A 15,821-nucleotide genomic window follows, 5' to 3' on the forward strand; every position below is an offset into this window, starting at 1 on the left:
GAAACCTTAATATCGCATGCCCTAATTGAAAATCGTTTGTTTCTTGTTTTCCCGGTGCTCGTGTCTGAGATATGATGAGATGTGCGCCGGCAATCTACGAGAAGCACAATAAGAGGGCAGTTGGAGCGATTGTTTTGCATGCCGGCGTAAACAACATAAGGCACCGACAATCGGAAATCCTTAAGGCTGACTTCACAGCATTAATTAAAGACACGAAGGAGAGGATCCCATCGGCAAAGATCTTCATTTCGGGTCCACTACTTCTCGTCAGACGATCAAACGAGTACTACAGTCGTCTGTTAGGATTAAACAACTGACTGCAGGGCTTCTGCAAGAATCAAGACATCAGATTCATCAACAACTGGGACCTCTTTTGGGAAAGGCCGCGTTTCTTCAAGAGAGATGGCCTGCATCCGAACAGTTTTGGCGTCCGGGTCCTCTCCGAAAACATATCTAAGGTAATTCGTTTATCTTGACTATCTATCTCTACTCTTAACGCCTTCCAAAATGCTACTGCTGTGCTAGGACATGATAATTGTTTAATAAAATCTTCCATAAAAGTGCACAACATTAATACTGTAATAACCAATCTCAATGCACGTAGAAAATCTAGGCAATACGGCATAAACACCAATAATTTAATTAAAATTACTACTTTAGATGAACAATGTATTAAAACTATAAAAACAGACTATAGGTTAAACAAAAAATACACACAGAGTGGCGCTAATAAAAATAACTTAGTTCCTGTTCCAAATGTCAATAACGCACATAGTATTCATCTCTGCCCCTCCGAAACATTAAATATGGCACTATTAAATGTTAGAGCTTTAACTAACAAGACATTTTTTATCAACGATCTTATTAGTGATAGAAAAATAGATTTTATTGCACTAAGTGAAACGTGGCTTAGCTCAGATGGCGCAGCTGTTTTAATCGAATCTGCGCCTCCGGATTACAGTTTTACTCGTGTGGATCGCCAAGGAAAGAGAGGCGGTGGCTTGGCAAATATTTACTCAAGCCGGTTAAAATGTAAAGATGTCAGTTTTGGTAAATTCAAGTCCTTTGAGTATCTTGCCGTTGTTATCCATGGAGATTCTCACGTTCTAGCATTATCCGTGTATAGACCTCCTAAATTCAACGTGTCTTTTTTTGAGGAATTCTCTGACTTAATGACAATTTTAATTACCAACTAAGACACACTCTTAATAGTTAGCGACTTTAATTATCATATAGATAATCAATGTGACCAAAAAGTAAAAGAATTTATGAACCTCCTGGACTCTTTTGATTTGAGACAGCTCGTTAATCAGCCTACACATAAAGCAGGTCATACGTTAGACTTAATGATTACTAAAGGACTAAAAGTTGATATAAAGCAGGTCATTGATATTAGTCTATCAGACCATTTTCTTCTACTTTTTAATATAGAAATAATGATAGAAAACACTCATGAGAAGCATATTGTTAAAAAACGCTTCTTTGACTTACCAGCAGCTTTAAAACTTACAAACATTCTAAGCAATCAGTCCGTTTATAGTGCCAACTATAACAGCGAGGATAATGTAAATAGTAAGGTGGAAAGATTTAATACCAAAGTGAGAGCTGCTGTTGACATAGTTGCACCTGAAAAGACAGTTAAAAAATCTTCTAGCATTGTTATACCATGGAAGACCCAAAGAGTGTCTGATTTAAAGAGAACATCCCGTAGAGCTGAGCGTAAATGGAGGAAGACTAAACTAACTATCCACTATGAAATATTAAAAGTTAAAATAACAGAATACAATAACACAGTCCGTCTTGAGAGGTGCTGTTATTTCTCTAAGATTATAAATAACAATGCTAGTAATCCCAGAGTCTTATTCTCAACGATTGATCGTCTGTTAAACCCAAGTAACTCAAAGGAATGCCTCCTAAGTACTTCCAGTAAAACCTGTGAGGCTATTGCTGTATTTTTCAATCAAAAAATTAATGATATTAGAAATAACATAATATATCTCCCCAACACTAAGGATCCTCCTAAACCGCAGCATTCCGTTATAAACAAATTAAACTCTTTCACTAGGATAGATTTACCTGATTTAAATAAAATAATTTCTCAACTGAAACCCTCCACCTGTGTCCATGACCCAATACCAACAAATTTTTTCAAAGAAGTATCGGGCGTGCTAATTGATAATGTTCTTGACATAGTAAATTCGTCATTAGATACGGCTGTCTTCCCAGACTGTCTTAAGACTGCTGTAGTTAAACCCCTACTTAATCTCGACCCCCTCACCACTTGAAAATTTTAGACCCATCTCTAACCTGCCATTCTTAAGTAAAATTCTGGAGAAGGCAGTCATTATGCAGTTAAATGAGCACCTCAATAAACATGCTATTCTTGATAAATTTCAGTCAGGTTTTAGAACAAATCACAGCACAGAAACTGCACTTGTTAAAGTAGTAAATGACTTGCGGGTAAATGCAGACAGAGGCCATTTATCTGTTCTCATCCTCTTAGATCTGAGTGCCGCATTTGACACCATTGATTATAATATTCTTAGAAATCATCTTAGTCAATGGTTGGGCCTCTCTGGCAGCGTCTTAAATTGGTTTGAATCCTATCTGGCAGGGAGAAAATTCTTTGTTAGTTGTGGTAATTACAACTCAAAGACACATGATATCCTATATGGTGTTCCACAAGGCTCTATCCTGGGTCCGCTGCTCTTTTCAATCTACATGCTTCCGTTAGGTCAGATTATCTCAGGGCACAACATGAGCTACCACAGCTATGCTGATGACACACAGCTGTATTTAGCAATAGCACCTGATGACCCCGATTCTCTTGATTCACTAACACAATGTCTAACTTGTATCTTAGAATGGATGAATAGTAACTTCCATCCATCCATCCATCCATTTTCCAACCCGCTGAATCCGAACACAGGGTCACGGGGGTCTGCTGGAGCCAATCCCAGCCAACACAGGGCACAAGGCAGGAACCAATCCCGGGCAGGGAGCCAACCCACCACAGGACACACACAAACACACCCACACACCAAGCACACACTAGGGCCAATTTAGAATCACCAATCCACCTAACCTGCATGTCTTTGGACTGTGGGAGGAAACTGGAGCGCCCAGAGGAAACCCACGCAGACACGGGGAGAACATGCAAACTCCACGCAGGGAGGACCCGGGAAGTGAACCCAGGTCCCCAGGTCTCCCAACTGCGAGGCAGCAGCGCTACCCACTGCGCCACCGTGCCGCCTGAATAGTAACTTTCTCAAGTTAAATAAAGAGAAAACTGAAATCTTAGTGATTGGCAATAATGGATACAATGAGGCTATTAGAAATTAACTGGATACATTAGGATTAAAAGTCAAGACGGAGGTAAAAAGCTTAGGGGTAACTGTTGACTGTAATCTAAATTTTAAATCGCATATTAATCAGATCACTAGGACAGCATTTTTTCACTTAAGAAACATAGCAAAAGTTAGACCTCTTATATCATTGAAAGATGCTGAGAAATTAGTTCACGCGTTTGTTTTCAGTCGACTAGATTACTGTAACGCACTCCTCTCAGGACTACCCAAAAAAGACATAAATCGTTTGCAACTAGTGCAGAATGCAGCTGCTAGAATCCTAACCAGGAAAAGAAAATCCGAGCACATTTCTCCAGTTTTGATGTAACTACACTGGTTACCTGTGTCATTCAGGATTGACTTTAAAATTCTGCTTAAGGTTTATAAAGCCTTAAATAATCTCGCCCTATCTTATATATCGGAATGTCTGACACCTTATATTCCAAATCGTAACCTCAGATCCTCATATGAGTGTCTCCTTAGAATTCCAAGAGCAAAACTTAAAAGAAGTGGTGAGGCGGCCTTCTGCTGTTATGCGCCTAAAATCTGGAATAGCCTGCCAATAGGAATTCGCCAGGCTAATACAGTGGAGCACTTTAAAAAACTGCTGAAAACACATTATTTTAACATGGCCTTCTCATAACTTCACTGTAATTTAAATCCTGATATTCTGTATATCCAAATCATTATAATAACTATTCATGGTGGCTCTAAAATCTGTACTAACCCCTACTCTCTCTTCTGTTTCCTTTTCCGGTGTCCTTTTGGTGGTGGCTTCCACCACCATCTACTCAAAGCACCGTGATGTTCCAACAATGATGGATTAAAAGCCAGAAGTCTGTATGACCATCAGCATCAAGTGACTCCGTGAGAACCCTAACTACAAAGAGGACTATTTCATTTATGTTAGGTAGAATGCCCAGAGGGGACTGGGCGGTCTCGTGTCCTGGAACCCCTGCAGATTTTATTTTTTTCTCCAGCCGTCTGGAGTTTTTTTTTTTTTTTTTTTCTGTCCACCCTGGCCATCGGACCTTACTCCTTTTCTATGTTAACTAATGTTGTCTTATTTTAATCTCTTATTTTGTCTTTTATTTTTCTTTTCTTCATTATGTAAAGCACTTTGAGTTGCTTTTTGTATGAAAATGTGCTATATAAATAAATGTTGTTGTTGTTGTTTATCGTGTGTTGATTGGTTATGTGGAGAAAGAAAAAGGAAGGATAGGAACTGGGGGTTTGGTACGTCAGACAGAGACAGCACACATGCAATAAAGAAAGCCCACTCAGAAGATCATTCATTGAATTCTGTGTTTGTGTCTTCGGCAACCAGATCACGAACCCAATACAGTACACCCCCAAAATTCGCGGGGGTTACGTTCTTAGAGCACCCAAGAATTGTGAAAAACCACGAATTTTGGATGTGGTTAAATAAATGCCTATTTTTTATAGTTTAAACCCTAAATATGCCCCCAAAACACTAACTTAATTTCAAACTCAGCTTAATACATTACCTAAAAAAAGAATGTAAAGGTAAACCTGTATACTGTACTGCTATGTCTCCCACAGTGCTAGAATGTAAAATACAGATGTTACCGCTATATGTACAGTACTGTAATTCATGCAAGAGCGTTTTCATTGCCAGAAGCCTTAGAAGGTGCAGGGTGTTTCGGCAGCATCTTGGGGCTTTAACCCTTAAACTGCCACATACTTGGGGGTTAATGCATCCCTGGATGCCAAATACATTTTTGTTGCACTTTAAGTAAACATCACAATTCACAAAGAAAAAGTGAAATTTTAATAGGATACATTTTTTTCATGCAACACTGATCATTTTACACACTGCTAATGAACTGTAAAAACTATTTAAAAAACTACTGGAACAATATGTACAAGATGCAACTGACACCATGGATGAAATTAAGTAAATCACCGAGCCAACTGCGCTTGAACTGGCAGCACGCAAGCACACAGAGATAAACGCTGGCAGGCTAGTGCAGTGGCTCAATCCCAGTGACAGTGAGGAAGCAGGGTGTCACACTTGGGTCACAGAATTGCACAGAAACACAGGAGATTGTAGAGACAGGAACTTTATTCAAACACTTCAAACAAACATGTCTGTTTCAGAAGTAAAACGAGCTCAGTATGCAGTTAGTTATCGATTACTTGAGATTTTTGCAGATTTATTAAAAATAAAAAAATTGAGAAAGCACATGTACATAAGTATTCACAGCCTTTGCCATGAAGCTCAAAATTGAGCTCAGGTACATCTTGTTTCCCCTGATCATCCTTGAGATGTTTTTGCAGCTTAATTGGAGTTCACCTGTGATAAATTCAGTTGATTGGACATGATTTGGAAAGGCACACACCTGTCTCTATAAGGTCACACAGTTGACAGTTCATGTCAGAGCACAAACCAAGCATGAAGTCAAAGGATCTGTCTGCAGACCTCCGAGACAGGATTGTCTCGAGGCACAAATCTGGGGGTTACAGAAAAATTTCTGCTGATTTGAAGGTCCCAATGAGCACAGTGGCCTCTATGATCCGTAAGTGGAAGAACTTCGAAACCACCAGGACTCTTCCTAGAGCTGGCCGGCCATCTAAACTGAGCGATCGGGGGAGAAGGGCCTTAGTCAGGGAGGTGACCAAGAACCCGATGGTCACTCTGTCAGAGCTCCAGAGGTCCTCTGTGGAGAGAGGAGAACCTTCCAGAAGGACAGCCATCTCTGCAGCAATCCACCAATCAGGCCTGTATGGTAGAGTGGCCAGACGGAAGCCACTCCTTAGTAAAAGGCACATGGCGTTTGGCAACAGGCACCTGAAGGACTCTCATACCATGAGAAAGAAAATTCTCTGGTCTGATGAGACAAAGATTCAACTCTTTGGTATGAATGCCAGGCGTCACATTTGGAGGAAACCAGGCACCGCTCATCACCAGGCCAATACAATCCCTACAGTGAAGCATGGTGGTGGCAGCATCATGCTGTGGGGATGTTTTTCAGCGGCAGGGACTGGGAGACTAGTCAGGATAAAGGGAAAGATGACTGCAGCAATGTACAGAGACATCCTGGATGAAAACCTGCTCCAGAGCGCTCTTGACCTCAGACTGGGGTGACGGTTCATCTTTCAGCAGGACAACGACCCTAAGGACACAGCCAAGATATCAAAGGAGTGGCTTCAGGACAACTCTGTGAATGTCCTTGAGTGGGCCAGCCAGAGCCCAGACTCGAATCCAATTGAACATCTCTGGAGAGATCTTAAAATGGCTGTGCACTGACTGATGCTGATGGAGCTTGAGAGGTGCTGCAAAGAGGAATGGGCGAAACTGGCCAAGGATAGGTGTGCCAAGTTTGTGGCATCATATTGAAAAAGACTTGAGGCTATAATTGCTGCCAAAGGTGCATCGACAAAGTATTGAGCAAAGGCTGTGAATACTTATGTACATGTGATTTCTCAATTTTTTTATTTTTAATAAATTTGCAAAAACCTCAAGTAAACTTTTTTCACATTGTCATTATGGGGTGTTGTGTGTAGAATTCTGAGGAAAAAAATGAATTTAATCCATTTTGGAATAAGGCTGTAACATAACAAAATGTGGAAAAAGTGATGCGCTGTGAATACTTTCCGGATGCACTGTAAATGAAAACAATGATACCACCCCGTTCCCCTTACTGCGATTACACATTAAATACAACATAGCTTCAACAAAACACAAACAGTAAATCATGAAAAATGGCAACGGATGAAATGTAATGATGAAAATAGATAGTCCAGAGATCCACACGTTAAATGGGAATGTAAAGATAGTCCTACCGCTAGTTCCTCAAATGGTGAAGATGGGTGGACGGGTTCAGGAGCACTTATTTCTTTGCAGGATGGCCATGAATCCACTTACAGTCCTCATGTACACAGGCAGACGGCAGACAATCAAGACACCAAACACGAAAAGATCAAGGACAAAAGGAACAAGTACAGGTAACCCAACAGAAGGCAGGCAGAGAGACAGGAATTGAAACACAAATTACAAAAACTTTTTTTTTTGCTTTTGGTCACCGGCCCCCTTTTTAAAAGCCGTGCTGACATCCTTTGACCCCAACAGCCCCAGAACCTTCAGCAGAAGACCAATCAGAGCCACTGCTGGGAGTTGCAGTTTCAAATTCTGTTGGCTACTTTCACCATCCCAAGCCGCGTTTCCTCTACAGTTGCTTCCTGTTTTCTCTACAGTACAGTATTGCCATGAAAAAAGCCATAAAAATTGCGGAGGATATTTGCGGTTTCTGCTAACAATTATTAGATAGGTTCTAAGGAAAAATCCGCAAATGACTGAGGCTGCGAACTCTGAACCCCGACTTTGCGGGGGTCTACTGTATTCACACAATATTTAAGTTAAACCTGTGTGATACCCATTCATACATCCAGTTTTTTGGAGCTTCGTCACACCTGCCATAAAGTTCTCTACACTGAACGTACACCTGGGGACCCCTTACTACGAGAGAGCAGCACTACTGCCACACCACCGTGCATGTTTAATACCTGCTTTAATGTATTTCATCATGAAAATTTATCTTAGCATTCTACAATTTCAGAGAGCAGGAATATCATGAAGTGAATGTATTCTGTGCGGTGATCGTTGCCTGCACCTACTCAGTGCCAGAGGAAGTCAGTTTAAGAAGCGCGTAGCGATTAACAACTGGGTCGGGGAACACTTAACACAAAGCATTTAATGTGCTTCATTAACTTATGACGGGGTTTGAGAAAATCTGGTAAATTAAACATTGATTTAAGGATGAAGTTTAGTTTACAACATTCTACTTTAATGACAAAATAAACTATGAGAATAATTTGGAAATGTCAACTTTAATATCGACATAAATGGCAAGAATAAAATAGAAATGTCGACTTTAATCTCAACATAAGCATCAAGATTAAAATGGAAATGTCGAGAATAAAGTCAACATGTCGACTTTATTCTCGACATATAGTTTTTTTTTTTTTTCTTCACTGTGTCCATATTGTTTTTTCTTCACAGTGGCCCTAATACGCTTCTGTAGGGCTATACCACAAATAGCATTATAAATGCAAGCTGCAGTTTTATTATTTATGTATATAGCTTAGCTTGAAGCAAGGTTCATATCAATGCAGTTAATGATGGTTCAGTTGGAAAAGATGTCATCACCAAGCTGCACTTGTTTCATTTTATTTTAATTTGGTAAATACTGTGTAATGCACCTGGGCTTGAAGTCTTGGAGAGAGAGAGAGAGAGAGAGAGAGAGAGAGAGAGAGAGAGAGAGAGAGAGAGAGAGAGAGAGAGAGAGATAGATAGATAGATAGATAGATAGATAGATAGATAGATAGATAGATAGATACTTTATTAATCCCAAGGGGAAATTCACATACTCCAGCAGCACCTTACTGATACAAAAAAACAATATTAAATTAAAGATTGATAATAATGCATGTAAAAACAGACAATAACTTTATATAATGTTAACGTTTACCCCCCCCCCCGGGTGGAACTAAAGAGTCGCATAGTTTGTGGGAGCAACGATCTTCTCAGTCTGTCAGTAGAGCAGGACAGTGACAGCAGTCTGTCGCTGAAGCTGCTCTTCTGTCTAGAGATGACACCGTTTAGTGGATGCAGTAGATTTTACATAATTGATAGGAGCCTGCTGAGCACCCGTCGCTCTGCCACAGATGTCAAACTGTCCAGCTCCATGCCAACAATAGAGCCTGCCTTCCTCACCAGCTTGTCCAGGCGTGAGGCATCTTTCTTCTTAATGCTGCCTCCCCAGCACACCACCGTGTAGAAGAGGGCGCTCGCCACAACCGTCTGATAGAACATCTGCAGCATCTTATTGCAGATGTTGAGGGACGCCAGCCTTCTAAGGAAGTATAACCGGCTCTGTCCTTTCTTACACAGAGCATCAGTATTGGCAGTCCAGTCTAATTTATCATCCAGCTGCACTCCCAGGTATTTATAGGTCTGCACCATCTGCACACAGTCAACTCTGATGATCACAGGGTCCATGAGGGGTCTGAGCCTCCTAAAATCCACCACCAGCTCCTTGGTTTTGCTGGTGTTTAGGTGTAGGTGGTTTGAGTCGCACTATTTAACAAAGTCATTGATTAGGTCCCTATACTCCTCCTCCTGCCCACTTATGATGCAGCCCATGATAGCAGTGTCATCAGCGAACATTTGCACGTGGCAGGACTCCGAGTTGTATTGGAAGTCCGATGTATATAGGCTGAACAGGATCGGAGAAAGTACAGTCCCCTGTGGCGCTCCTGTGTTGCTGACCACAATGTCAGACGTGCAGTTCCCAAGACGCACATACTGAGGTCTGTCTTTAACATAATCCATGATCCATGCTACCGGGTATGAATCTACTCCCATCTCTGTCAGCTTGTCCCTAAGGAGCAGAGGTTGGATTGTGTTGAAGGCGCTAGAGAAGTCTAGAAACATAATTCTTACAGCACCACTGCCTCTGTCCAAGTGGGAGAGGGATCGATGTAGCATATAGATGATGGCATCCTCTGCTCCCACCTTCTCCTGATATGCAAACTGCAGAGGGTCGAGCGCGTGTTGAACCTGTGGCCTCAGCTGGTGAAGCAGCAGCCTCTCCATGGTCTTCATCACATGTGATGTCAGAGCAACAGGCCAGAAGTCATTCAGCTCACTAGGACGTGATAATAGTAATAATTATTATTATAATTATTACTGGAAGTTGCACCATTATTTATTTTATTCTTATTCTTCCATCCATCCATCCATTTTCCAACCCGCTGAATCCGAACACAGGGTCACAGGGGTCTGCTGGAGCCAATCCCAGCCAACACAGGGCACAAGGCAGGAACCAATCCCGGGCAGGGTGCCAACCCACCGCAGTTCTTATTCTTTATTAGTTTAAATATTTTGCAGTTTAATGATGGTAAAGTTGTTTAAAAAGTCACTTTAAAGTGTCAGTGGACAGAGATTGTTAACATTAACAAAGTGTAGTTGGTTTACAAAAAATATTTACTATTTATTCCTTTTCTAAGACATGTTCAGTGCAATGCAACTTTTGACAAGCACCTCTGGATATTTTACTAAGTCTAAATGGATGGTTGAAAATATGGTGTCAAAATTTTAGTTTAAGATGTTTGCAAACTTTGTTAAAAAAAAGGCCATGCAAACCTGTATTAATACTTGTGTGCACATTAAAATGTTTTTTGTACAATGTACAATTCTCATGACAGTGGAATAGGTTATTCTTAGCCAGTAACTGCAGTGAAAAATGTGGTTAACATCCACTCATGCATGGGGAAAAAAATACCGTCCAATACCATGAAACCGGTATAATTTTGAAAAATACTGTGATATAGAATTTTGGCCATACCGCCCAGTACTAATGTCTACCATTCTTTTAGTTTTAAAGTCTTTTACTAATGACTTAATATCTATTGATTTCCATATTTTGGTCACTGCATGTTGGGAAGTAAAATTCTGGTTTAGTGGACATTTTCTCATTGACTTTGCCACTTGAGAAAACATCCAGCAAGTTTCCAAGATATGTACCAGATTATGACAGTAAAAATTAGGAGATGTAAATGCAACCTCATTTAGATGGATCTATACATCACAATAGTGATGGGTCTGTCACTATGTCGTGCTGAATTAGTGAGGTGTGGCCTGGTGCTTCGCTGACCACTTCCGGGGCAGACAGAATCCCTCGTTCGAGCTCCTGTCATTGGGAAAAAGTCAAATTGCATCCGAAGTTAAGGTCAGTGGTTTTGGAGAAAAGGGGGAGGGTAGGGCCGGAAACTGAGGGATCATCCCTGTCTTTCCACGGCTTCAGGAGATTGACGTGATATACCCTCTCACTCGGTCAACGATTTGGTTGGTGTACCAAATAATCCACAAGCCCTTTTCTCTCCTTCACCTCGTAAGGGCCAAGCCAATGAGCCAACAATTTGGAATGGGAAGTGGGCACAAGCACCATTACTTGGTCCCCCGGCTGAAATTCCCATAGGGAGGTGTTTCTATTGTAATTCCGTGCCTGCGCTGCTTGAGCCTTTGACATGTGATCTTTTAACAAGGGTCTAATTTTCTCTAATCTATCGCGTAATTGCGCGACATATTGTAATATATTAGTGGAGAGAAGTGCCTCTCCTTCCCAACCTTCTTTTAGGACCTCCAAAATGCCCCGAGGCTGGTGCCAATATAATAACTCAAAAGGGGAAAACCCCGTAGAGGCTTATGGCACCTCCCGATAGGCGAAAAGTACGAAGGGCAACAACTGGTCCCAGTTCCTACCGTCTGCGCTGACTACCTTGCGGAGCATCTGTTTAAGGGTTTGGTTAAACCTCTCCACCAACCCGTCCATTTGGGGATGATAAACAGATGTCTTGAGATGCTTTATGCGGAGTAACTCTGCAACCTCCCTGAACGTATCCGAAGTAAAGGGCGTGCCCTGGTCCGTAAGGACTTCTTTGGGTATGCCCACTTGGGAGAAAAGTCCTACCAATTCCCGTTCTATATTTTTTGTATTGGCGGTTCTCAGGGGAACCGCTTCTGGGTACCGGGTTGCATAATCGATCATAACTAATATATATTTATGGCCTCGCATCAAAGGTTCCAAGTGGTCCTACTAGATCGACACCGATCCTCTCAAATGGCACAGTATAATAATAATACATTTTATTTATATAGCGCCTTTCCCATGCTCAAGGAACTTACAGAATATAATAAAGAACGGCAGAATATACAGTATATAGCATTGTACAAACCAGATAAATAAATAAAAAAGATTAAGACAGTAAATTCTGAAAAAAACAGACAACATAATTGATGGTCTAGCACACACATACAGGTTACATTAGCATCTTGACAGAGAAGTAAACTGAGAGAAGGGTAATAAAGTCAAGTAGAGCTAAAAGCCTTCCTGAACAGATGAGTTTTGAGTTGTTTTTTAAAAGAATTCATGGAGTCAGCTGACCTGATTCATTTTGGTAGGTCATTCCAGAGTCTGGGCGCTATACAGCTGAAGGCCCTGTCACCCATAGAGTGTAGATTAGTGAGGGGCACAACAAGATTACCAGAATCAGAGGACCTTAGTGGGCGGGCAGGCACATAGTGATGGAGGAGGTCACTGATATAGTTTGGTGCGAGGTTATTTAAAGCTTTGTAGGTTATTAGTAGGATTTTATATTCGATTCTGTAGGACACGGGGAGCCAGTGAAGACGGAGCAGGATGGGTGTGATGTGCTCGCTGCTGCTGGTTCGAGTAAGGACTCTTGCAGCTGAGTTTTGAATAAGCTGGAGCTGTGATATAAGATTAGAAGGGGCACCTGCCAGTAGGGAATTACAATAATCGATGCGGGATGTGATAAAAGCATGGACAAGTTTCTCAGCATTAGAGAAGGAGAGGAAGGAGCGAACACGGGATATGTTACGGAGGTGAAAGTAAGAAAGTTTCTTAATGTGATTTATGTGGGTGGAGTAAGTGAGGGAGGAATCAAAAATGACACCAAGATTTTTTACAGTAGAGGCAGGTCTGATGAGATCACTGCCAAGATGGACTGGGAAGGAGCTCATTTTATTAAGTTGCATTTTAGTCCCAATTTGCAGGAGTTCAGTTTTATTGCAATTTAATTTTAAAGAGTTCTGCTCCATCCAGGTTTTAATTTCACTAAGGCAGGTTGTGAGCTGAGAAAGCTCTGATGAAGTTCCACTTTTAACATTGAAGTAGAGCTGGGTATCATCTGCATAAAAATGATAACCCAATCCATAACTACGGATAATATGGCCAAGGGGAAGCATATAAATACAGAAAAGCAGAGGACCAAGGACAGAGCCCTGAGGGACTCCTTGTGTGACTGGCACGGAGTTGGATCTGCTGTTGCCAAGACTAACAAACTCTTGCCTATCAGTCAGATAGGACTTGAACCATTGGAGGGCAGTGCCAGAGATACCCAGCATGTTCTCCATTCTGGACAGTAGGATGTCATGTCTGACTGTGTCAAATGCTGCACTGAGGTCTAACAGAATTAATATGCTAGTTTGTCCAGAGTCTGCTGCCATAAGCAAATCATTGGTTACCCGTAGCAGAGCAGTTTCACAGCTGTGCCGTGCCCTGAATCCAGACTGAAAGGGTTCCATCAAATTATTAGAGGTTAGGTAATTGGTGAGTTGGGAAGCTACAACACGCTCAAGAACTTTTGACAGGAAAGGTAAGTGGGAAATAGGCCGGAAATTGTTAAGATTGTCAGCATCAAGACCAGACTTTTTTAACATTGAGGTTACAGAAGCAATTTTAAAAGTGAGCGGCACGGAGCCAGTGTCAAGGGATGAGTTTATTATTGTTGTAACAGTCGGGATTATGGCATGAAGGCAGGATTTAAGTAGTGTGGTGGGGATGGGGTCCAGTACACAAGTAGTCGGCCTCATCTTACAAAGCAGGTTATTAACAAACGCAGAAGTGACTGGTGAGAACTTAGAGAAGGAGCTGGATGGAGTGGAAAAACAGGGAGAGATATAAACAGATGATATATTTATGTTATTTGAATTATTTAGATCTTTAATTTTGTTACGGAAAAAGTGGAGGAATTCCTCACAGACTTCAGTAGAAGAGGTAGTTGGACCAGATGCGGGTTCGAGTAGTTTATTAACTACAGAGAACAAAACCCTTGGGTTATCATGGCCACTTTCTATTATTCTGCCATAATGGGTGTTCTTGGCAAAAGTTAGTGCTTCTCTGTAAGCTCTTTGGTGGTCAGAGAAAGCCTGGATGTGCACGGTGAGGCCAGTCTTACGTGACATTCTCTCAAGGCGTCGGCCAGCTGCTTTCATAGATCGCAATTCTGAGTTATACCAAGGAGCTGAGCGCTTAAAGGAAACCTCCTTATGTTTTAAAGGAGCTGTTTTATCTAATGCTGAGTGAAGGGCTGTGTTATAATGGTCAACAAAACTATCTAGTGTTGGTGGAATAGGTGCAGACAGTAAAAGATCAGAAATGGATCCAGAAAGGATAGAGGGACAGATATTTTTAAGGTTTCTGTAAGAAATTTGTTGTTTACAGGTAAGAGGTGGGATAGGTAATGAGACAGTGAAAAATACTGCTTTATGGTCAGAGAGTCCCAAATCAGTGCTGTAAATGTTGGCAACAGATAGTCCAGAAGTGCAGATCAGGTCCAATATATGACCGCCAGAATGGGTTGGAAAATCAACATGTTGTGTCAAGTCAAAACAGTCCAGTAAGGACAGGAATTCATTTCTCAGTTTAGATGTGGGGGTGTCAATATGGATGTTGAAATCACCAAGAAGCATAATTCTCTGAGAGTAAGAGCTTAGGTGGGTCAAAAGTTCAATCAGATCGGATAAGAAGGATGCATTGTATTTTGGGGGACGATAGAGAACAATGAGTGAGACAGGACCTGATTCCGTTATTAGTTTAAGAGCCAGGCACTCAAAAGACAATGGGCAGTCAATTGGGATTCTTTTAATGTTTAAGTCTTCTCTGATAATTACTGCCAGCCCGCCTCCTTGTCTTGAGCTGCGAGGCTCTGAGTGGAAAGTGAAACCAATTGGAGTCGCCTCTGTGAGAGACGCAAATTTGTTTGGTTTTTGCCAAGTCTCCGTTAAACACAGAATATCAACTTTGGTGTCAGTGATGAGTTCTGACAGCACCAATGCTTTGCCATTAAGAGACCTCGAGTTAAACAGTGCAACATTACATAATGAGGCTTCTTTCTGCACAGAGCCGCAATCAGAGTTTATTTCCACCTAATGCAAATTTGGCACACTGACAATTCTATTTCCAGGGTCATGAGAAGTATGTTTAAAAGGGGAATCGGAACCAGAGGAGCACGAGCCCTATGGGGTATCTGACGTAGCTGGCAGGTTGGGCAAGACTGACAGAAATGTTGGACCTCCTCATTGATCCCGGGCCAATAGAACCGGAGTTTTACTCGCTCCAGTGGTTTTTCGGCCCCGAGAGGGGCGTGCGCTAGTTCACAAACCTCCCGCCGGTAGGTCCACAGCAATAACAATAGTTTCTGCCTCTCATCTTCATGTTCCGCAACTTGGTACAAAAGATCATTCCGCCGACGATATATTGTCTACAGACACAATGGCATTCCTGGCAAACTTCAGGGAATCATCATTCCACTGCTCTTTTTTAAACGATGCCGGTGTGGAGCGAAAACTGATATTCCATGCCAGCGAGTGGATCTGGTGAGCCATCTGGGGTTGCGTCTGTCCGACCCGGAGCCTCACCCGGTTGCAGTTCTGGGTCGAGGTCCGTCGCCAAAGAGGGCACCCTCTGGTTGGCTACGTCATCAATAGTTGCCGAAGAGCACGGGATGGGAGCAGCTGGGAGAGCACGGGATATACACATATATATATATATATATAATATATATATACACATATATATATAATATATATATACACATATATATATAATATATATATAAACATATATATATATAATATATATACAC

General features: G+C 41.6%; 1 protein-coding gene across 1 annotated transcript in view; it reads left to right on the top strand.

The window, feature by feature from the left end:
• The first annotated feature begins 1,241 nt into the window (after window positions 1-1,241).
• LOC127527943 (uncharacterized) overlaps window positions 1,242-15,821 on the top strand; it is a 53,905-nt gene continuing 39,325 nt past the window's right edge. Inside the window, exon 1 of the mRNA XM_051928254.1 lies at window positions 1,242-2,734. Coding sequence (XP_051784214.1) covers window positions 1,269-2,285 — 1,017 coding nt within the window. The 5' untranslated portion in view covers window positions 1,242-1,268 and the 3' untranslated portion in view covers window positions 2,286-2,734. The remainder of the gene's footprint in view (window positions 2,735-15,821) is intronic.

The sequence above is a fragment of the Erpetoichthys calabaricus genome, chromosome 5 (genome assembly GCF_900747795.2).
Source record: "Erpetoichthys calabaricus chromosome 5, fErpCal1.3, whole genome shotgun sequence".
Taxonomy (NCBI): domain Eukaryota; kingdom Metazoa; phylum Chordata; class Cladistia; order Polypteriformes; family Polypteridae; genus Erpetoichthys; species Erpetoichthys calabaricus.